The 24,368-nt window shown below is 46.9% G+C and overlaps 1 protein-coding gene across 1 annotated transcript; it reads right to left on the reverse strand.

Moving 5' to 3' along the window:
* Positions 1 to 1,427: 1,427 nt before the first annotated feature.
* On the reverse strand, positions 1,428 to 17,764 carry RNASEH1 (ribonuclease H1). Its single transcript, XM_017860310.1, has 8 exons — positions 17,266 to 17,764; positions 15,933 to 16,048; positions 10,247 to 10,411; positions 8,451 to 8,550; positions 4,925 to 4,979; positions 4,508 to 4,592; positions 3,786 to 3,910; positions 1,428 to 1,721 (listed from the first exon to the last, which is right to left on the reverse strand). The coding sequence occupies exons 1-8, from the start codon at positions 17,391 to 17,393 to the stop codon at positions 1,626 to 1,628; spliced, it is 870 nt and encodes a 289-aa protein (XP_017715799.1). The 5' UTR covers positions 17,394 to 17,764; the 3' UTR covers positions 1,428 to 1,625.
* Between the last annotated feature and the right edge of the window lie 6,604 nt (positions 17,765 to 24,368).

Consider the following 24,368-nt stretch of genomic DNA (forward strand, 5'->3'; position numbering starts at 1 on the left):
AGAATAAGAATACCACCATTTTATAACCCCAAATAATTAACGGATCTTGGCACTGAGCATCAGCTGCTGTCAACATGGTGCTTTTCTGAGCAAAGCACCTAACCGCCTATTCTTCTGCCAAAGGGATCAAATCTGAGGCTCATCAAGCCTCTGGACCCAGCTGCCAATGTGCAGGAAAGATAGAGGGCCATGCTGAACTGCACCATGACCACGCGGTCAGCAAAATCTACCCTGTGGGAAGCCATGGGACAAACAGCCCAGGCTCTTTAACAGATAAATGGCAGGGAAAACAGCGAGACAGACGGGACTGCAAATGGACACTGAAGTAGTTAAAACAAACAAACAAAAAAAAGCAGACAAGACTAAACTGCCATCAAGAAGCCAAGAAAGTCATTTCTGTAAAAGTCGGGATTACTTCTGGGGGCAAGGAGCTGGAAAAGAAGGGGGCTATGGCTGGAGGGACACTTGGAGAGCCCTCTGGGGTATCTGGCAAAGTACTATTTCTTCCCTGGGTGGTGGACACAAAGGTATTCACCTTACAATCGTAATCATTCATAAGCTATACATTTGTTTTGTGTTACTTCCTGTTTTTATTTTATGATAAAAAGGTTTAAAACTAAATAAATAATCATGTCAAACTTTTATTATTGTTATTTGAGACAGAGTCTTACTCTGTCACCCAGGCTGGAGTGCAGCAGCAGCACAATCTCAGCTCACTGCAACCTCCGCCTCCTTGATTCAAGCGATTCCTGTGCCTCAGCCTCCCAAGCAGCTGGGACTACAGACCCATGCCACCATACCTGGATACTTTTTGTATTTTTTGTAGAGACAGGGTTTCGCCATGTTGGCCAAGCTGGTCTCTAACTCCTGACCTCAAGTGATCGGCCCTCCTTGGCCTCCCAAAGTGCTGAGATTACAGAAGTGAGCCACCGTGCCCAACCGGTTTTTTTTTTTTTTTAATTTGCACAGTTTTAAACAAGAGTCAAATAGATTTCTGAAAGATTTATTTATGCATGTTAGTCTTTACAAGTCATAGCTGTTCCTACAGAATGGCCTAGCAGCCAGGGTCGCCTGCACGCAGGCTTTGCCCTATACTAAGTGCCCAGCAAGCAGGCACGTGGGGCTGAGACCCAGCCTACACCCTGCCCACTGAGCTGTGCATCCAGGCCCTGGGCAGCATGTTTCTCTAAGGTACCCACGGGCACAAGTCACCTATACAAGCAGGAGACTCAGTCCTGCCAACTGGATGGTAAATGGAAGCTTCCAGAACACTTCCAGATTTCTGAGTTGCATCTTTTAACCAATGGGTTTTTGATTTCTTATCAAAATATAAGCCACAGAATTTTAGGCCATTTGCCTTGCTCGCCTGCAATAAAACAAGCAAGAACAGTTATCGAACCCAGTAAATACAATGCGGAAATCTCACATAATTCTCCAATCTCAAAGATGTTCAATTTATTATATACTTAACCATTTTTTTATGAAAACAGAAGCCACTGTGCCTGATTCCGTGTGAAAGGCGCATCTGCCCATCACCGCGACGGTCCCACCTGCAGGCTGTTTTCCACACCAGTAAGCACAAGTAGCAAGACAGCCACTGGCTCAAGTTCTCCCAAGGACTAAAGTCACATGGCTCGGTCTTCCGATTGTTTAGCTCCTTGTCTGGCTAATCTATCCGCTTCCTCATTGCCTATAAATCCCGAATGACCAGGAACGTGCATCTGTTAAGATAAATGTTTCCCTTTTATTTTTACTCCTCTTTACATAAGCAACACATGACTATATTCTCACCACAAAAAACCATTCAGAACAGACTGCACAGCGTAAGCTCAACTTCGACGCTCCTCTCCCCAAACGTGATCCTCAACAGCACGCTGTTGATTCTTCATGCGTTTACGCAACGGATGTATTTACAAACATTCCATTTTGTTTTTCTACAAATTGGATTTTACTGTTCATATTGCTATTTCCTCCCCCACTTATCAATGGGACTTGATAAGCTTTCCAGGCAAAACACATGTATGTACAGATGGGTGGATGGATATGTATGCAACACACACACACGCTTCCCTTGCAGTGCTGTCAGAAAAAATAATGTACTTATTTAACTACTGTCTACATTTACGGTACCGAAGCAAATTTACACATCAGGCTACCAGACTGTTATCAGTGGTTCCGGAAAGGCAGAACAAGGCAGGGTTGAGACAATGGTTGCAGTTTAATTTGTTCTGTATTGCTTAAAAAACACTTTTTAATAAACACGATCTATAATTTTAAAAAATGCTTCCATCTTGGAATAAAAGCTCTATTACCAAGGCTTTAATCACACAACCTTACTATTGTTTGAAATAAAATACACTGATAGTTTTATTTAACGTTATGATGCATGCCAAAGAAACGAACAGGGTGACATGCAGCTGTCATAGTAATGTCATGTGCCCAGGTTGGGTGTTAGTTTGTGTTCTTAACAAAATGTAAGTTTCGTAGAACATCCTTCAAACCACACTGCCTATGTATTCTATGCCTAGTGATACTCTCACTACAATTGTATTACTTGTGGTTGCAGTGAGCCGAGATTGCGCCACCACACTCCAGCCTGGGCAACAGTGCAAGACTCTGTCTCAAAACAATAAATAAAAGTTTGACATGATTATTTATTTAGTTGTAAACCTTTTTTATCATAAAATAAAAATATATAGGAAGTGACACAAAACAAATGTAATCCCAGCACTTTGAAAGGCCAAGACAGGTGGATCGTTTGAGGTTAAGAGTTCAAGACCAGCCTGAGTAACATGACAAAACCCCATCGCTACTAAAAACACAAACATTAGCCAGGTGTGGGGGCATATGCCTGTAATCCCCGACACTTGGGAGGCTGAGGCATGAGAATCACCTGGACCCAGAAGGCAGAGGTTGCAATGAGACTACGCCATAGCCTGGGGTGACAGAGTGAGACTCTGTCTCAAAAACCACACCAAACCAAACCAAAAAACCGTATTACTTGTATGATAAGGGAAAAAATCAAATGTGTGTATGTGGGTGGGTTTGTTTTTTTGAGACAGGGTCTTGCTCTGTCGCCCAGGCTAGAGTGCAGCAGTACAATCTTGGCTCACTGCAACCTCGACCTCCCCAGCTCAAGTCATCCTCCCACCTCAGCATCCTGAGTAACTAGACTACAGGCATGCACCACTACACCTGGCTAATTTTTTATTTTTTCTAGAAACAGAGTCTCACTATGTTATCCAGGCTGGTCTTGAACTTCTGGGCTCAAGAAGTCAGCCCATTTGGGCCTCCTAAAGTGCTGGATTACAGGTGTGAACCATTGTGCCCAGCCTCAAATAGTTTTATGTTTTTGAGACGGAGTCTTGGAGTCCCATATCGTTGCTCAGGCTGGAGTGCAGTGGCGCGACCTCGGCTCACTGCAATCTCCGCCTCCGGTTCAAGTGATTCTCCTGCCTCAGCCTCCTGAGTAGCTGGGACTACAGGCGCACACCACCATGCCTGGCTAATTTTTGTATTTTTTAATAGAGATGGGGTTTCACCATACTGGCCAGGCTGGTCTTGAATTCCTGACCTCGTGATCCACCCACCTCAGCCTCCCAAACTGCTGGGATTACAGGCATGAGAAACTGTGCCCGGCCTCAAATATGTTTTAATATACATTATGATATTAATTTCATGGAAATTGTTATGTCATGAAACCGCTTACATAAACCATTAATCTCTAGTAAACTTAGCTTATTTGGTCATAATAGCCATAAGACATGAACATTTAAGATACTCACCCACTGAATGTCCATCCCCTGGGTGAGCCTCTCCAGTGCCACGAAGTCCTCTTTGTTGATCACCTCTTTCCCTGCACTTGTCTTCCACCCATTTTCCTTCCAACTTTGAACCCAGTTAGTTATACCTACAAAAATGCATGATCACTGGTGAGTCAATCTTGAGAGTCCTGCCTTTTTCACCTCCTTAGTCTTACCTCTTATAACTGATCCCACTTGTACTCTGAGTCACCATCCTTGACTCTTCACTTCCTTAGCTGGCCTCAGTGCTTTAGCCTTTGGCACAGCCTGAAATACCCCCTTCTCTTCTCTTTCCCCTAACTTGTATTCTACCTACAGCTGTCAGCTTAAGATGTCATTTTTCCCAGGAGCCTTCCCCAGTCTCATAAGCATCCCCTACATGCTCCTATTCAGGGCATTTCCCAAAGAAGCAGTCAACACGCCATCTTAAGTGACTTATACACACACAGACTAGAAGTAACACTAGAGCAGAGCCACTTCCACTTCTGACTGCATCTCCAGAGCCTGGCAAAGAAATAAGCATGTGGAAAACATCAGAGCAGCAGAAGGGAGACTCCAAAATCCTCACTCTTTGCTTGATACCTGACACACCAATGTCATCCCCCTCAACGTTCCCATTCAGGTCCTGCCCTGTTGTAACACCTCCTACCAACTTCCCTTCACAGTTACTGGAAAAACAGAAGAAATCAAATGTGAGAGCTTACCATTTATAGTAAACATGCTGTCTGTATACAGAACCAGTTTACTGATGTTTTGAGCCTTTGCTTGTTCAATGGCTTTGCAGGCTGCCTTGAAAAGATAAGTCGATAGTCATGCTACAGAAAATGTTCAACTTTGACATTACTGAAGTTCAAAAGTACTTCAAAATGGAAACATCCCCTCTGTACTGTGACGACTGTATTCTCTGTATGAAACACTACTATACATACAATTCTCCTGTGCAGACATCTATCTGAAGTAAGTTTTAGAATTTTCTACAGAATTCCTATTTTCAAAATTGCTATTAAACCAGTCTCTTCTTCAAATATCTTGTACATATAAGTAGAAAAAAAAAAGAATTAGTTTATAAGTTCATACTCAATGCTCAAAAATGAGAGGCTTAAATGTATCTGATAACTTACATGAATTTCTGCTCTTTGGTTTGTCTGTCGCCCAGGAAGTCTAATGCCTACATTTCTGTTTCAAAACAGTACAAAAGAAAATAAAATTATAAAGTGAATTCTCAAAGTGATTCTTCTTAATGGATAACAAACTAGCGTGTATTCTTATTTGAAATATAAAAGTATCATATAAAAATCAAACTAACAGAGAGACTCCCAGAAGCAGAGAGAAGCAAACAGGTTTCCACACTCAGGCATGTTCTGACTCTCATTGGTTCCACTAGGGCAGAGGAAGTAAGAGCTAGTTATCTGTGGACCCTGAGTTAGGCCCTATGGCTGCAGCGGAAAGAATCCCAGGAGAAAACTCAGGAAGAAGAATGGACAGTGAGATTTCAGACTGAAATTACTAAAAACCTCCAGGAAGTAAAACAGGAAAATGAAATCAAGGAACCAGAAAAAACCCTCAGACAAGTTATTTAAATTTGGGGTCACCAGGAGATCCAGTGTTTCCTAAAAGAATGAGGAATTTTTGGGCCAGGCGTGGTGGCTCACACCTGTAATCCCAGCACTTTGGGAGGACAAGGTGGGAGGATCGTGTGAGCCCACAAATTTGAGAACAGCCTGGACAACATAGTGAGACCTCATCTCTACTTAAAAAAAAAAAAAAAAATTAGCTGGGCATGGTGGTGTGGACCTATAGTCCCAGTCACTCAGGAGGCTGAGGCAGAAGGATTACTTGAGCCTGGGAGTTTGAGGCTGCAGTGAGCTATGATCATGCTACTGCACTCCAGCCTGGGCAACAGAGTGATACCCTGTCTCATTAATAAATAAAAACAAGCAAACAAAAAAGAATGGGCATTTTTTGAATGCAAAGAGTTGAGGCAGAAGAAGAATAAATGGTCTAAAGCAGAGGTCCCCAACCCCCAGGCCATGTACTGGTACCAGTCTGTGGCCTAAGAACCAGACTGCACAGCAGGAGAGAGGTGGGCAAGCCAGCGAAGCTTCATCAGTGTTTACAGCCACTCCCCATCACTCACGTTAACACCTGAGCTCAGCCTCCTGTCAGATCGGCAGTGGCATTAGATTTGCACAGGAGCATGAACCCTACCTTGAACTGTGCACGCAAGGGATCTGGGTTACGCGCTCCTCATGAAAATCTCCTGCCTGATGATCTGTCGGGACTGTCTAACTGCAGGGAAACAAGCTCAGGGCTCCTAGTGGCTCCACATTATGGCAAGTTGTAAATTCTTTCATTATATACTACAATGTAATAATAACAAAGTATACAACAAACGTAATATGCTTGAATCATCCCAAAACCATCCTTCTGCCCCATGTCCTGTGGAAAAATCGTCTTCCACAAAACTGACCCCCTGGTGCCAAAAAGGTTGGAGATTGCTGGTCTAAAGCAAGTGCCCAGCATCTCAAACAGACACAGAAAGAAGAGCTGGTAACAATGTCCCCAGACAGGAAGTCTGCAGGATTCCTACTGAACTGCCCACGAGGCCAACCTGAGGCTCAGGAGCCTCCATGGCCCCGTGCTTCCAAAGAGGCCACACACAGGATTCTGGATACAAACAAACAGACAATGTCTGTCCTTCCAGCTTCTGAGAACCAGCCCCAGGTCTGTGCCATCCCATCTGCTTTGAGGCGCAGCTCCCAGCCCAGCCATCATCTCCACGGAGGATCCTCAGGTATCCAGACGGGACCCCTGGAACATGAACCCTCTGTGGTCAGCTCCAGGTATGTTTCCTGCCATACTCCCAGTTGCCCCAGCAAAAACAGAAGCAGCTGATGTCTTCTGACTCTGATCCAAATCCTCAACTTACAGACAATTAGAACCTAGATCTTGATTCTGTATGAAAGACAACAGATAGCAATTGTATACACTGGGGTACAACCCCATCCTCTCCCAGCCCAGTGTGATGAGAGTAAAATATGAAATCGATGAGGAAAAAAAAAAAAATCAAACCCACAATATTAACACTTTGTTGAAAAACACCATGGTATGGTATCATAGAAGGAACACTGGACCAGAAGTCAGAAGTCAGGCGTGAAGCTGATTTTCTGGACCTGAGAGGCATTAGCACGTATCCCGGGCAAGCGCTAAGCCCACGGATACTCAGTGCGACCCACGCTTGCCTCCTCTTCCAGGGTTCCAAGCTAAAATGAAATGGTAATATGAAAGAAAGTAAAAGAACTTTGTAAACTGTACAGTGCAACAGAAATGTAAAGTGGTATTATTATGGAACAATTACATCAAATCTGCCTCACTGCGTTCGTGGGCACAGGTAAATACTGGAGAATGCAGGTCAGCATCGGTGCATGGTGATTTTGCAGGGCTGAAATTCCTCCTCTACACTGAATCTTACGGCTACCCACTACAGTTCAAGTTCGTTCACATCCAGGGGCTAGGTGTGTTTGGATAATCGCACTTCGCTTCACCCTGTGTGGCTTTTGAAACACAAAGCATCACCTCGAAGACAGTCTGGTAATGTGATGGCTTCCAAGTCCGGAGACTGCCCCCTTGTGCATGCCTCCCAAGACCATCTTCCAGTGTGCCATGTGACTCCTGAGTTAAGAGGAAGTGAGGTCACTTGGTGTAAAAGCTTATCAGCAAGACTAAGCTATTAAAAAACTCCAAGAAGTAAAGGAGGAAATGAAATCAAGGAACCAAAAAATCCTCAGACAAGTTATTTAAAATGGGGGTCACCAGGAGATCCAGTTTCCTAAAAGAATGAGCAATTTTTGGGCCAGGGTGGTGGCTCACACCTGTGATCTTGGCGCTTTGGGAGGACAAGGTGGGAGGATCGCGTGAGCCCAGAAATTTGAGCCCAGCCTGGGCTACATAGTGAGACCTCATCTCCACTAAAAAAAAAGACTCCTCTTTGGAGGCCGAGGTGGGCGGATCACTAGGTCAGAAGATCGAGACCATCCTGGCTAACACGGTGAAACCTCGTCTCTACTAAAAATACAAAAAATTCGACGGGTGTGGTGGCAGGTGCCTGTAGTCCCTCCCAAGGTGACTTGGGAGGCTGAGGCAGGAGAATGGCATGAACCTGAGCGGCGGAGCTTGTAGTGAACCAAGATCGCACCACTGCACTCTAGCCTGGGTGACAGAGTGAGACTCCATCTCAAAAAAAAAAAAAGACTCCTCCACAGGGCAAGAAAGAAATGCCACAGCCAGGTGTGGTGGCTCATGCCCGTAATCCCAACACTCTGAGAGGCCAACGTGGGAGGATTACTTGAGCCCAGAAGGTTGAGGCTGCAGTGAGCTGTGTCTGTGCCACTGTGCTCCGTCCTGGGCAACAGAGTGAGACCCTGTCTTAAAAAAAAAAGCAAAGGAAGTAAAGCTGAGGTACCTGACATTCCGAAAAGCGATGCCGCTTAGCCCCAACACGAAACAAAGCCGCTCCTCTGCCACCCGCTGCCAGAGCTATTTATCTGCAGGTTTTCCCAATAATCAAATAAAACGCAGATCCCGCCTCATCTTTTCACAAGTTGTGGAACATGATTCAGTAAAACTCTGCTTGCTTTGTTTACTTACAAAGGATGGCCCGGCCCCCAGTAAACGCCGATTCCTGCTCGTGGCCTTCTACGCCCATTACTAGAGCAGCAGCCATCAGTGTAGACGACAACAAAGTCTCCTGTGGGAAAAGGGAAGTAAATACTGTGGGGCTGACTTTACTAAAAACTGAAATTCACCTCAAAGATCCCCTAGGTCGAGTTAGCATTTTAACCCGAGAGGGTATTTTACAGTGCTGCAGGCGTTTTCTCTCTGGGAAAACAGGCTCAATTCCTTACAAGGGGGCACCTAACATTTATGCTTGGAATCCACTTACATTTTGATCTTGTAGGCCAGGCAAGTTCAGGGTGAAGGCAGGCACTCTGTAAAACTAAAGCCTGCTGCAGTAAGAACTACTGTTCACACCCCACACGGAGGGTTCAAAGGACAATGACTCTGTCTCCATGGCAGGGTCACCTTCACTGCCAGGGAGCCATCCTCCCAGAGACAAGCAGTGCCTCAGCATGACAGTGACCCTGCCTGCCTGCCAGAGGGCCCAGTCTCCTGACCAGTGCTGGTCTAATTTCTTCCCTGGTATATTTGCCGCTAGTTAAGTGTAGTTACTGTCTTTGCTTCTTTCCCTCTTGATAGAGGGTGTGATTGACACACCAATGCTGTAAAGAACAAGGTAAAAAAGGACTGATGGGGGCACTTTCAGGCCACTGGTGACCAGGACACTTCAGCAGTGTGGTGGGAGCAGAGGTCAGGTTGCAAAGTGTTAAAAGAGCTGGGCGAGAGGGCAAACAGAGGTGACATGCACAGGAAGTGGAAATACTTGTCCGAAGGACGGCAAACTGAGCTCAGTGGTGGCGAAGAGGCAGGGATGGGGACGTGCTCCTCACAGGAACGGGGCTGAGAGCCAAGGGGAGTGTGGGTGTCGGGCAAGGCTCCTCAGTTCAGCTGGAACTTGACTGTATCAGCATGACTACACAGTTGCCGCCCAGCCACTGAACTGTCTCAGGAGCCAGCACCTGCCACCCACCATGTTCCAGGCCACCGAGCCTCCAGCGATGGTCAGTGCCTGGAAGCGGCTCATCTCCCCGTGACTCCACAAATCTTTGCTTCAATTCCTACCAGTAAATCGCCAAATAAAGAATCCTTGTTTGATCTTTTTTTACATAACTGCAAAACGTATCTATAAATAATACAGCTTGGCAAAACATTTTCTACTGGTTTCCCTTGAATTAAATTAGAACCCATAAATATACTGATTGATATTTTTTAACGCTACTTATTTCTATTTTCTGCTCATATGTGTAAAAGACACAAAGGAGACTTCTATTCTGTGAGTCACTAAATACATACAACTGACTCCTGGAGTGAAAGGCAGCAGGAAAGTTCACCATCACCTTGCTTCTCAGGATAAAACAGAATCTCCTGTTTTCCACAGACTGAGTATGAAAGGTTAAAATGCTGGAGCCAATCAATTGTAACAAGCAGCCGCGTGCGGGGTGTTTCTTATTTGAAAAAGCTGGAGTCTTCGCATTTTATCTTAATAACATTAAGCACTGCATGCACAGGGAGCACTGGGATTTCAGAAGATTACGGTTGTTCATTTACATGTAAGGGTTTTCCTAAGAACATTCAAAAGTTTAATTCTGCACCACTTGATCAATTATAAAATAATGGCCTTAGTGATTTCTAAATAATCTTTACACATAAGAATGAGCTGATGATAAACATCAGCTCAAACTCTCCCCATTAAGTGGGAAACACCTTTTACACATAACATGCTCAGGATGGTTATATTAAAATTTGAAAACCCAAGGAAGATGTACCCATGTAGGAAAACGTGTCTCTGCTAACTGGAGGCACCGGCTCCACGCTCGGCTTCATGTACTTTGCATACGGCTCTGCGCTTTCATCTCCACCTCCATCCAGTGGCTCACGGAGTCGCTTGCTGGCTTTCGTCTGCAATTCTCGTCCATGTTGATTTTCCTGCCCTGAAAGACAGAGTCCACTCATGAGCTGGAAACAATGAACATAACACGAAACGCTAGAGAATGAAGATATTCAGTCAAGTTATTTAGTATCATTAAATCAGACTTAAAAACACCCTCTGTATGTGGCCCTACAACGAGGGAAACGAGGCAATGTACCCCCTCCACACCACCCCAACCCCTCCACCGCCACCCCATCCCCCTCCCACGCCACCGCAGACCCCTCCACGCACCCCACCCCCTCCACGCGCACCCAACCCCCCTCCGCACGCCACGAACCCCCGTCACGCCCGCCAACCCCCTCCACCGCCACGCCAACCCCCTCCACGCGCACCCGCCAACCCCCCTCACGCCACCCCAACCCCCCCGTTCCACGCGCACCCGCAACCCCGGGAGGCCCCCCTCCACGCACCCCAACCCCCTCCGACGCACCCGCAACCCGCCCACGCCCACCCCCCACCCCGCCACGCGCACCCCAACCCGCCAGCGCCACCCCAACCCGCGCCTCCACGCCACCGCCACGACACACGAACCCCCCGTCCACGCCACCGGGACAGACCGCCTCCACGGCCACCCAACCCCCCTCCACGCCACCCCAACCCCCTCGCACGCACGCAACCCCTCCACGCCACCCCACCCCTCCACGCCACCCCAAGCCCCTCACGCACCCAACCCCGCCGTCCACGCACCGCAACCCCTCCACGCCACCAACCCCCCTCCACGCGACCAACCCCTCGCAGCCCCCCAACCCCCTCCACGCCACCGCACCCCTCACGCCACCCAACCCCTCACGACCACCCATTTCCCCTCCACGCCACCCCAACCCCCTCCACGACACCCAACCCCCTCCACGCCACCGCAACCCCCTCCACGCCACCGCAACCCCCTCCACACCATCTCAGACTTACAAGGGAATGACCCCATTCACACCATCTCAGACTTTGGTACTCTGAGAAATAAATCTAAATTTCTCAAGATAAGTTTGGTAAAGACAATGTGAAGACAATAGCAAGGCTTCTGCTGAAAGTAAAATCTGGTTGGTTGGGTGCAGTGGCTCACACCTATAATCCAAGCACTTTGGGAGGCTGAGGTGGGCAGATCACCTGAGGCTGGGAGCTCCAGACCAGCCTGACCAACATGGAGAAACCCCATCTCTACTAAAAATACAAAATTAGGCAGAAGTGGTGGCGCATGCCTGTAATCCCAGCTACTTGGGAGGCTGAGGCAGAATTGCCTGAACCCGGGAGGCGGACGTTGCAGTGAGCCAAGATCGCGCCATTGCACTCCAGCCTGGACAACAAGAGATATTCTATCTCAAAGAAAAAAAAAAAAAGAAAGTAAAGTGTGGTTTTGATGGAGATAATGATTCCCAAGGGTTCCTGACCCTTTAGGGATCATGGACAGTTCGAAATCAAAGGGGCTCTTTCTCCAGGAAAAACATGGCCCAAAATTGTGTATATAACATGAGTGGTGTTGCTGGGCGCAGTGGTGCAAGCCTACCGTTTCAGCTACTTGGGAGGCTGATATACGAGTATCGCTTGAGCCCAGGAGTTTGAGTCAACCTGGCCAACATAATGAGACTCCTTTGCTTAAAAATAAATAAATCTAAGAAAAGATGAGTCATGTCCATGGTTCAGCCCTTCCCCGCCTCAAATACAACTACATGGACACTAAATTAAGAACCTCTAGGAGGGCTTAGAGGGTACAGGTTAGTCTAGCTTTAATAAACAGATAACGGGACATATTAAGAAAGGGAAACAGGGCTGAGAGGCCAAGGCGGGCAGGTTGTTTGCGGTCAGGAGTTCAAGACCAGCCTGGTCAACACGGTAAAATCTCGTCTCTACTAAAAATACAAAAATTAGCCAGGCGTGGTGGCGCATGCCTGTAATCCCAGCTACTTGGAAGGCTGGGGCAGGAGAATGGCATGAAGCTAGGAGGCGGAGGTTGCAGTGAGCCGAGATCACGCCACAGCACTCCAGCCCAGCCTGGGCAACAGAGTGAGACTCCGTCTCAAAAAAAGAAGGCAACAGAGACCAGAAACTAAAAGGAAGCAACTGGGTCCCTTCGGGGGCAGTACTCTCGCAGTTCTTCTTTTGCAACAAAGTTTTTCTTCAGGGTGGACTCAAGGTTAATCCCAAATAGATTTTTCTTTTTCTTTTTTTTTTTTTGAGACGAGTCTTGCTCTGTGCCCAGGCTGGAGTACAGTGGCGCGATCTCAGCTCACTGAAACTTCCGCCTCCCTGGTTCAAGCAGTTCTCTGCCGCAACCTCCCAAGTAGCTGGGATTACAGGCACCCGCCACCACGCCTGGCTAATTTTTTTTTTGTATTTTTAGTAGAGATAGGGGTTTCACCATCTTGGCCACGCTGGTCTTGAACTCCTGACCTTGTGATCCACCTGCCTTGGCCTCCCAAAGTGCTGGGATTACAGGCGTGAGTCACCGCGCCCGGTCCCAAAGAGATTCTTAATACCATCTCAGGGTTATGTGGGAAGGGCCCATATCTCACTCACTGGGTAATATTATGGAAACTGAAGTAGAACCACTAAATTAGACCAGGACTCCAAACACCCGAGTTTCAATTTGTGCTATACCTTTTATCAGCTGCGAACTCCGTCCACTGAATTAAACCCTCTGGGCTTCTGTAAAATGAGGCCCTGGGCTAGATGATCTGAAATGACTTTTCCCACACTATCATTTTATGGTGTGAAAATAAGGATGCAGGAGCAACCACCTACCTGCAAACTAACAACCCTAACCCAACACTACAGGATTCGCCTCCAGCTCTCAACTCCTAAACCAGGGATGAAGAAATGGGGCACAAACAGAACACCTACGAGAAAGGAACAAGACAAATCCTAGTGGAGCTTCTCAACCCACACCTCTCAGAGCGCTCAGGGAGCCTGGGCAACACCTGACTGTAATCGGCCCGGCGTCAGCAACGCCGGCGTTTCCACTGCCAGGTTCCATTATCACACACTCATCTCCAAAACCTGCCTCTAGGTGCTCTACTGAAGTAAACATAAATACTCCGCTCCAGGTCAAAGTGTCATTTCGTGGAACCCTAACACTGATATAAACACTGGCTTTACTTACTGTAACAGAGATGGACACTTTCTACAGAACAGACTAGACTCTGAAGGAGGAAAAAACCACACTTGTCAGTTAAGTTTTACTTCACAAAATTGTAGTTTTTAAGTAAATTAACCTTAAATCAGCTTATATAAACCATAAAAACCAGAAAATAGCTCAATAATTCTAAAATAAGGATAAAAGGACTGTTAAAAACAAAAAACCGTCAAAGGGGCTAATGCTTTTTCTTCGATACACATCTGAATCATTAAAGGCACTAAATCTCAATTTATAGTCATAAGTCAGTGACTAGGAGATCGCTGAAGTTTTAAGAAGCAGATTCACAAAGAACTCGCTTGCTTTAGGATTTAGAGTACTTAACAAAAACAGAAACATGGAAGAACTGAGATACAAATAAATTACTGATTGGTTAAAAACAAAAAATTCGTGAAAAGGAAAATTATGAAAAGAAAGTATCAGGAACCCAGCAAAGAAGGAAAGAGCCATATTTTCAAACCTGCTTTCTGTCTCAAACTGAGTTTTCCATCTGGTAGAAAAATGAACAGCTGTAACAGTGAGAATGCGGCTCAGCATTACTGCCTCCACTCTCCCCTAACATCCCCGTGGTGGGATCGTATAGGCTGAGAGAACTATGGGAAGAATTTATAGTTTAAAGCAAGTATGACAGTGGTCCTTTCCCAAAACTAACCCCCAAGGAGGTAAGGAGGGAGTACACACAAGTAACAATGTTATGTTGAAGACTTATAGGAGCATCATGGCCTGACCAAGGACTGAGAAGTTTCACAATCCCTTGGACCCTCGCTGCCATCCAGATGTCTGTGCTCATCCGTCACCTCCTGATCTCACCTCCGCCTTTCTTTCCCCTTCCCTTAACATAGAAGAAGTCTCCAGTTCTATTAACTTAAGATGGTTCTTCAGGACATTAGTCCACCATGTTCTTGGCTTGGTGGCTCTCGGAAAAATGTTGCCTTCCTTGCCCCAACACCTTGTCTCTCAGCTTATGGGCTGTCATGCAGTAAGCACTGTCACATCAAAGAGCCTTTTTCATGTGTCCTCATTCTCAAACAGAACCTCCTTTAAAAGCTATTGAAGAGTGAGTGGGTGAAGCAGATGCACTGAGTGAGGGTCACCCCTGCTTTGGAAACTAACTCTTCGGGGCTCCATTCTGGAAATAACCTTCCTCTCTCTGAATTGTGCTTTGTCCAGGATTGTTATGATGATTCAAAGGAGCAGTTGTTCAGTGTTCAGGCATCTCAGTGGCCTCTAGAGAGGCTGTTCAAGATAAGGTAATTAAAATTATGCTCTGCTCAGTTTTAATTTGCTGTAGTCAAGTTTATAAGTAACATTCATGAAAGAGCACTTCCTCAGTGTAGATCCAGAAATACTTTTAAAATCTTGTGCTCTAAAGTTGTCACCCACTCATCTGAGTCTGCATAATGGGCTTTAAACTTCAAATTATATTGGGCATTAATCTTATATTGGGCTTTAAACTTTGAATAACCATACTTTATGTAACACATAAAATTGGAAGAAACTGGCCAGGCATGGTGGCTCATGCCTGGAATCCTAACACTTTGGGAGGCCAAGGCAGGTGAATCACTTGAGGTCAGGAGTTCAAGACCAGCTTGGCCGATATGGTGAAATCCCATCTCTACTAAAAAAAAAAATACAAAAATTAGCTGGGTGTGGTGGCACGCACCTGTAATCCCAGCTACTCGGGAAGCTGAAGCAGGAGAATTGCTTGAACCCAGGAGGCAGAGATTGCAGTGAGCCAAGATTGCGACACTGCACTCCAGCCTGGGCAACAGAGTGAGACTCTGTCTCAGGGAAGGAAAAAAACAAAAAAATTCAGATTGTGTGATTCTGTCCTCAATAAAAAGGAAACACCACAAAGGTGCATGCCACGAAAGAGCCACACTCATTGCTATCAACTGTAGCCCATTCAGTCCAATAACTATGCAAGTTTTTTTTTTTGACAAGTCTTGCCCTGTCACCCAGACTAGAGTGCAGCGGCGCAATCTCGGCTCACTGCAGCCTCCACCTCCCAGGCTCAAGCAATTCTCCCGCCTCAGCCTCCCAAGTAGCTGGGATTACAGGTGCATGCCACCACGCCCGGCTAATTTTTGCATTTTAGTAGAAACGGAATTTCATCGTGTTGGCCAGGCTGGACAAGTACTTTTTTTAAAAGACAAGGAATTATGGCATAAAAGGCTGAATGGAACAGGAGAACTGAGTCCTGGCTTATCCCTAATACTGTAAGTAATATGAACCACTATTTGTAACTGCTTTCAGCCTGTTCCCTAATTTGTAAAATGAAAATGATCACTCGAGGTTCTCTACATGCCTAGAGGGTAGCTATATAGATCAAATGCCACCTGGCATATGAAAGCCTTTGAATAGGTTAAAATGTCAGACTGACATGAGAGGTGACTACCTTCTGAAATCTCCGGGCTTGCAGATTTCCTGACAAAGGTCCAGGCCTCATCCTCTGTGGCAAACTTCTTAAATCTGGCAGCAGGAAACCGGTCCACCTGTGCTTTGCACTCATTCCTGGAAAAGAGGTGCAATGTTATTTCCTCCTTCCCTAACTTATCCCCTTTTTTATTAAGATTCTTAAGGTTGGAAATACAGTTGTCCCTTGGTATCTGAGGGAGACGGATTCCAAGAAGTCCTCCACCCCCATCACAGATACCAACATCAGAGGATGCTTAAGTCCTTTACATAAAATGGTGTATTTGCACATAACCTACACACATCTTCTTGTATGCTTTAAATAATCTCCAGTTTATAATACCTAATACAATGTATATAGTCGTTGTACTGTCTTTTTACGGGTATTTTAAAACTGTATTCTATTTTTATTTTTTCCAAATATTTTTCATCTATGGTTAGCGAAACTGAGGATGCAAACTGGACATGGAGGACCAATTTTAGTGTGAAAACGGCAGAATCATGCCTTACAGTTTCATCCTGCACGTCCGACTGTACACCTGTGTTCTACTGTATGCCAGCCAGCACACCAGCACCGTAAGGCTTTCGTCAAACTCAAAGCGTAACAAAATACTGGGGTCTTTGAAAACAATATTAACCATTTCATCACAACAAAAAGGTCAACTTCTGAGATGCTCCTTCCTCAATACTATAGCTGCCGTGGAACACAGGTAACGAACTTTGATATCCTGTAGTGGGAAGAGTTCTGGTGGTAGAGGCCGAACACCTGGGCTCAAGTCCTTTCTCTGTCAGTTACGTGCCCTGGGAACTTCCTGACCACAGGAACTACACCTGCAAGTGAGAATAATCGCTCTCACCTCCAAGGGTTGTTACAAGGATCCAACTGCAAATACTGGCTTATTCGAATTTACCTTTTTAAAAAGGGAAGATTAGATTAGGTACTGAGTTCCAGTCCCAGTTTAGCTGGTACCGAAATTCTGGTAATGGGGTTAGTTCTCAGGACGTGTCACTTTTGTTGTACTTTAACTGCAACAAAGATGAAGGATTAAACACAGGGTTTATTGGGTCACCCCTAACCTGCAGGTAACGTTTCTGATATTCCAAACAAGGCTTCGGCGCGGTCCAGTACCCGGCCGTGAGCCTCCTGGAACCCCGCCGGCCGAGCAGGAAAACGAGGCGGTCCCCCGACCACCCACAGCCAAGGCGCGCGACACAGACTAGGACAGCCAGGTTCCCGCCGCCGGGATTAGCCGAGCTCCGGCCTCCCCTCGACCCCGGTGCCGGCAGGGAGGCGCCTAGGCGGGCGGGCCACTCACCAGGTCAGAAAGACCCCGGTCTTGCGGCCCCTCCTCACGGCATAGAACATCCCGAACCCGCGAGAGCCGCAACGGCAGGACACGGCGGCCAAGGCGACTCTGTGGGCCAGGAACACAAGCCAGCTCATCGCTCACTCCCGGCACCGGGAAGCATTTGGACTCCCGGCCCAGCGTGGGCGCGACCCGGCAGCGCTCACCACCGCACTTCAGTCCGCGGCGCGGAAAGATGACGCACGTCTGGGCGGAGTCCTGATGAGAGCCGGGGCCTAAGGAGGGGAGGGGTCGCCGGGCGGAGCCTGGAGCCCGGTCCCCGACGAGCCCAAACTCGTCAACTTCCTGTCGGTACTTGAAGAAGCGGGGGAGGGCTGAGGTCCCGAAGTCTGGCGAGGTCTGGGATGGGGCGGGGCCTGTGGGAGCGGGGCCTTAGGCGCACCTGACCGGGCTGAAGCCCTGAGCCCCGCAGAGGAAGGTCGAGATGGTCCGTGTGGGGCCCCTTCTCTCCCCGCCCCCAGGTCGCCGTTCGGGTGCCAAGCCCCGGCGCGCTCGGGTCACGGCGGGAAGCCCTTGAACCCCCTGGCGCCCGGCGCCCACGTGCGGTAACCGCGGCTCCTCGAGAGCTCCCGGGATGCGGATCTGCAGTCAGGGCTGTGGCCAAATGAATGAATGCACATTTTTTAATGGGAAGAAAGATGTTAGGATTCATGAATTAGAATAAGCACAGAGGAGGGCGAGAGGGGAGGCCGTGGAATCCGCATTCCTCGCCTTGCCGTCGGGCGCACACTCCCGAAGGGTCGCGTCCCCTCCCTGCTCCACTGCACGTGGGTGTTTAACCAGGGCGTGTCCAGTGCCTCAAGCACCACGACCCGGGAGAAAACTGAGTTGAGAACACAACTTTTAGGATTCTGCTCCCTATTTGACCTTTTGCTCTGTAAGCAAATCAAGTTATTTTAAAAGTCTCCATGGGTTGGCGGGGCGCAGTGGCTCACGCCTGTAATCTCAGCACTTTGGGAGGTCAAGGCGGGTGGATCACCAGGTCAGGAAATCGAGACCATCCTGACCAATATGATGAAACCCTCAGCTCTACTAAAAAAATACAGAAGTTAGCCGGGCGTGGTCGCCTGCGCCTATAGCTACTCAGGAGGCTGAAGCAGAAGAATCGCTTGAACTCGAGAGGTGGAGGTTGCATCTGGGCGACAGAGTGAGATTCCGTCTCAAAATAAAAGTCTCCATTGGCAAACATTGTTTTCCAATTATTTTAAACCACTTTAATTTTCTTAAGGTCTTCTAACAAGCCTTTTGCACACCTGCCATGTGTTTTGTCAGGCCCTGGGGGTGAAGGTGAGAAAGTCAAGAATCCCTGGAGATAACACATCAGCAAATAGTGCGCAGGCAGAACAAGCTGTTGGAGGAGAGAGAGACACAGAGCAGAGAAGCAACTTCACTTGGAGGGTCAGAAGGGCCTCACATCAGAACGCCTAAGCAAATACAGTTTTGAAGGATAATAATGTTTTTTAAAAGTTCATTCACATGAATTAGAAAGAAGCAGGACATTCTAGGAAGAAGGAACGGCCCAGGCAAAAGCGACGCGCAGATTGGCGTGGTCAGTTTTTGTGTTCCTCTGTGAAATCAAAGAACAGCTTTATTTTTTTTGGACGGAGTCTCCCTTTGTCGCCCAGGCTGGAGTGCAGTGGCACGATGCATGATCGGGACTCACTGCAACCTCCACCTCCCAGGTTCAAGCCATTCTCCTGCCTCAGCCGCCCAACTATCTGGGATTACAGGCGCCTGCCACCACGCCTGGCTGACTTTTATGTATTTTTAGCAGAGACGCAGTTACACCATGTTGGCCAGGTGGTTTCGAACTCCTGACCTCGAGTGATCCGCCTGCCTCGGCCTCCTAAAAAGTGCTAGGATTACAGGCATTAGCCACTGCGCCCGGCCAAAGAACATCAATTTTAAACATTTCAGCTTTCTTAATTTTAATTTAAATTGGCCATAGCTTTCATTCCTCATTCCTACCTATTGCACTTCAAGATGGATTCTTATTTTAAAATAAAAAGACGCACACAGCTGTCCCTAAAGTCCATTGATGACTGATCATCCTACCCTTGTGAAGGTATCTGAGGAAGCCCAGAGATGCCCGGGAAGGCTCTCAGGATGACCCGATAGCTGCCCCCCACCTCACCAGCATATCTGGGGGTTGACCTACCGATGGCTTGCTTTTCTGTGCATACCAGCTAGTCCTGTATCACAAGGACTCATCTTCCCTGAGAAGTCCTAGGTTGAAATTACCTGAGGATGTTTGCAGGATCATCCACATGACTTTCCATAGTGCCAAAACCCTCTCTCTTCCTTCCCCTTCCCCTTCCCTTCCTTCCCTCCTTCCTTCCTTCCCTCCTTCCTCTTTCCTTTTTTCTTCTTTTTTCTTCCTCTCTTCTTTCTCTTCCTTCCTTCCTTTCTTTCTCTTTCTTTCTTTTTCTTTCTTTCCCTGCCTCCCTCCCTCCCTCTCTCTCTCTCTTTCTTTCTTTCCCTTCTTTCTTTCCTTTTCTTCTTTGTTTTCTTTTCTCTTTTTTCAGGGTCTTACTCCAACACCCAGGCTAGAGTGCAGTGGTGTGATCTTGGCTCACTGCAACCTCTGCCTCCTGGGTTCAAGCGATTCTCCTGCCTCAGCCTCCCAAGTAGCTGGAATTACAGGCACGCACCACCATGCCCAGCTAATTTTTGAATTTTTAGAGACAAGGTTTCACCATGTTGGCCAGGCTGGTCTTGAACTCCTGACCTCAAGTGATCTGGCCACCTTGGTCTCCCAAAGTGTTGGAATTACAGGCGTGAGCCACTGCGCCCGTTTGCCAAAACTATTTATTTTGACTTTTCATTGACTGGTTACTCCTGAAAATCTTTTTTATCTTAATCTCTGGCTCAAAGAAATATAGGATATTTCTTATCCTGAACAAACACAGGATCAGAAATCAGAAGATGAGTATATATGTAGTCTCAGTCACTTAGCTCCTTCCAAACTTAATTTTCTCTACTGAAAAAAAACAATGGGAGCGATAATTCCTACTGCAAAAGGCTTTTGTTTTGAGGATGAGATTTTAGATGAAATAATAAATGTATGCATAGCCTATTCCTGACACATGACATAAACTCAAATAAAAGTCGCTATTACCATTATCTGTTATACTCTGTAAATTAGGAATAACAAAACCATTTCTGCTTATTTCTCAGAGTCCATTCAAGAATTGTGTCCACCACATACCAGGCACTTGTCTAGACCTGCATCGTCCAATGCCCACCTCAGCCTCCCAAAGTGTTAGGATTATAGGCGTGAGCCACCGCACCCTGCCTGCATGTGGCTATTGAGATGTGCTGTATGATACACACTAGACTTTGAAGACTCAGTGTGAAAAATAAAAAGAATTTTAAGAGGGGTGGGGGTCGAGGGGAGGCAGAGCATTAGGACAAATAGCTAATGTATGCAGGGCTTAAAACCTAGATAACAGGTTGATGAGTGCAGCAAACCACCATGACACACATTTATCTATATAACACCTACATGTCCTGCACTTGTATCCTGGAACTTACAGTAAAATTAGAAAAAAAAAATAAAAGCCAACATGGCATTCATTACTGCCAAAAAAACAAAACACATTGTTAATTTTGTATATTGATCACAGGTTGAACGGATAATATTTTGAATACACTGGGTTAAAGAAATACATTTAAAATTAGTGGTCGGGCACAGTGGCTCACGCCTGTAACCCCAGCACTTTGGGAGGCTGAGGCAGGTGAATCACCTGAGGTCAGGAGTTTGAGACGAGCCTGGCCAACATGGTGAAACCCCGTTTCTACTAAAAATACAAAAATCAGCCAGGTGTGGTGGTGGGTGCCTGTAATCCCAACTACTCGGGAGGCTGAGGCAGGAGAATCGCTTGAACCTGGGAGGCGGAGGTTACAGTGAGTCGAGATTATGTCACTGCACTCCAGTCTGGATGACAGAGTGAGACTCCATCTCAATAATAATAATAATCATAATCATAATGAAATTATTTGTTGCTGTTTTACTTTTCAAATGTGACCACCAGAAAAGTTTAAAAGGCTCGTGTGACTCTCATCATTGAACGGAGCTGTTCTAAACATGGGAAAGTCAACACAGAGCTTCGGTTGCAGGACAGAGAATGAAATAATAGACCCATAAGACAGAGAAGTGACTGATTGCGCCTCATCCCCTACAGCATAGGCCGGTGACGGGAACGAGGACTGTGGGGATGAGAGCCGATGTGGGCGAGAGTGCATGCAATGCAGGCTCAGGCGTTGGATTCATCTCCCAGGAGTTGAAAAAGGTGGCATTCCTGTTCTTTATTGTCATTGCTTGTGACACTGAGGACTGCCCCTCTTCCTGAAGAGGTCGGTCAGGAAAATTTTTTGTTAACTTTTATTTTAGGTTTGAGGATCCATGTGCAGGTTTGTTTTATGAGTAAACTCGTGTCATGGGGGATTGGTGTACAGATAATTTCATCACCCAGGAATAAGCCTAGTACCTGATAGGTATTTTTTCGGATCCTCTCCCTCCTCCCATCCTCCACCCTCAGGTAGGCCCCAGTGCCCACCGTTCCCCTCCTAATATCCCTGTGTTCTCACTGTGGAGCTCCCATGTATAAGTGAGAACATGCAGTGTTTGGTTTTCTGTTTCTGTCTTAGTTTGCCTCCAGTTCTATCCATGGTGCTGCAAAGGACATGATCTCGTTCCTTTTTATGGCTTCATGGTATTCCACGATGTATATGTACTACATTTGCTTTTCCTAGTCTACTGTGGATGGGCCTTTATGTTGATTACATGTCTTTGCTATCATGAATAGTGTTGCAGTGAACATACACTTGCATGTGTCTTTATGGCAGAATGATTTAGATTCCTCTGGGTATATACCCAGCCATGGGATTGCTGGGTTGAATGGAAGTTCTGTTTTAAGTTATTTGCAGAATCACTATGCTGCTTTCCGCAATGGTTGAACTAATTTGCACTCCCAATATTATATTGTCTGTAGCTGAGAACGCTGAAATGTAAAGATTAAGACATGTAGACAGAAAGTGGTACAGCCAGGACTCAAACCTGCCTCCAAAGCCCGTCCTCCTAAACCTAAGTCATGGTTTTTCAAGTGTGGTCCTTGGACCAGCAGCAAAAGCACCACCTGGGCACTCGTTAGATATGGAAATTCTGGGCCTCACCCCGGACCTCAGCATGGGGATCCCTGGGGGTGGAGCCCAGCGGTTTGTGTTTGGGCAGCCCCAGCTGACTCTGACGCACCATCCGGTTGGAGGCCACGGTGCGTGATGGTCCCTGCCCTGTGGCAGCTGGCCTCCCTCCTTCATTTCTGTTATTCCATCTCCTTCTTACAACAACCCTGTGAGGCCAGCAGGGCAGATGTCGATTTTATTTAACAGGTGAAGAAACCGAGCCTTGAGGTTTTATGACTTACCCAAAGTCATCGCATCAGTTTTGCAACTGAAACTTCAATGGCAGATCTTCTGGCTCTTGGTCTGAGGCTGTAACTAGCACCCACAAGGACTCTGGGAGCAGCAAGGTCCGAGCAGGGGCTAATGCTTCATTTCGCTCCCTCTAGTGAAGGAGGAGGGGGCTCCCAGAGCACGGCTTCTTCTCCGTGGGTCTGGCCCCTGATAGCTGGGCGCTTACTCTGATGTGCTGATGAGATTCCGCCTTATCCCCTGCAAGCCATTTGTGCTGTGCTAGGATTAAACAGTACAGTTTGGAACCTTAGCTGCCCACACCCTGAGGGCCAATCATGCAGAACCCACAGGAAATCACCAGGCAGAAGTAGTTTGCCATAAACGTCCATTTCCTAATTTTTTGTTATCGTGACAGGGTCTTGCTCTGTTGCCGAGGCTGGAGTGCATTGGTGCAATCATAGCACACTGCAGCCTCAAGCTCCTGGGCTCAAGTCATCTTTCCACCTCTACCTCCAAAATAGCTGGTACTACAGGTGTGCGCCTCCTATATAATTAAAAAAAATGTTTTGAGGCCAGGCGCGGTGACTCACGCCTGTAATTCCAGCACTTTGGGAGGCTGAGGTGGGTGAATCACGAGGTCAAGAAATCAAGATCATCCTGGCCAACATGGTGAAACCCTGTCTCTACTAAAAATACAAAAAATTCGCCAGGCGTGGTGGCAGGCGCCTGTAATCCCAGTTACTTGGGAGGGTGAGGTAGGAGAATCGCTTAAACCCGGGAGGTGGATCTTGCAGTGAGCCGAGATGGCGCCATTGCACTCCAGCCTGGGCAAAAATAGTGAAACTCCATCTCAAAAAAAAAAAGAAAAAGTTTTGAGGTTACAGGGAACTATGATCACACTACTACACTCCAGTCTAGACAACAGAACGAGACCCTGTCTCTGGAAAAAAAATTCTTTGTAGAGACAAAGTTTCACTATATTGCTCAGGCTGGACTCAAACTCCTGGCCTCAAGCAATCCTACTGTATTGGCCTCTCAAAAGGCTGGGATTACAGGCGGGAGCCACTGTGCTAAGCCTCCATTTCCTGATGCAACTCCATCCATAATCGCATTCCATCCATTATTCAACAATCCTCACACCTTCACCTCCTGCCATGACCCATGACGCCTAAGGTTGGGGAGGGAGAACTTCACTATGGTGCAGGCAATGTGGGGGTCACCTTAGCCATAGAGAACCTAAAAAGAATGATCAACCCTCATCTGAGGTCGGGAGTTCGAGGACAGCCTGACCAACATGTGAAACTCCGTGTCCACTAAAAACACAAAATTAGCCGGGTGTGGTGGCGTGTGCCTATAATCCCAGCTACACGGGAGTCTGAGGCAGGAGAATCTCTTGAACCCAGGAGACGGAGGTTGCAGTGAGCCGAGATCGCGCCACTGCACTCCAGCCTGGGCAACAAGAGTGTAACTCCATCTCAAAAAAAAAAAGTTATCAAGCCGACTGAAAGTCAGAGTGCTCTGTTATTATAACTGAGCACTGGGAATTCTAAACAGTCAGTGATCCTCTTCCCAGAAAAAAACTCTCCTGTAATTATATGTGTATAATTCCATTTTTATGCCTAATCTTTTAGTGAACA

Source organism: Rhinopithecus bieti, unplaced genomic scaffold, assembly GCF_001698545.2.
Source record: "Rhinopithecus bieti isolate Rb0 unplaced genomic scaffold, ASM169854v2 scaffold_51905, whole genome shotgun sequence".
Classification (NCBI taxonomy): Eukaryota; Metazoa; Chordata; class Mammalia; order Primates; family Cercopithecidae; genus Rhinopithecus; species Rhinopithecus bieti.

Excerpts from the sequence above, each read along its gene's own strand:
- RNASEH1 (XM_017860310.1), bottom strand. The coding sequence starts at position 17,393 with ATGAGCTGGCTTGTGTTCCTGGCCCACAGAGTCGCCTTGGCCGCCGTG. Across the intron at positions 4,593-4,924 it reads ACCAAAGAGCAGAAATTCAT|GCAGCCTGCAAAGCCATTGA; the intron begins GTAAGTTATCAG and ends TATCTTTTCAAG. Across the intron at positions 1,722-3,785 it reads AGGGGATGGACATTCAGTGG|ATGCACGTTCCTGGTCATTC; the intron begins GTGAGTATCTTA and ends TTATCTTAACAG.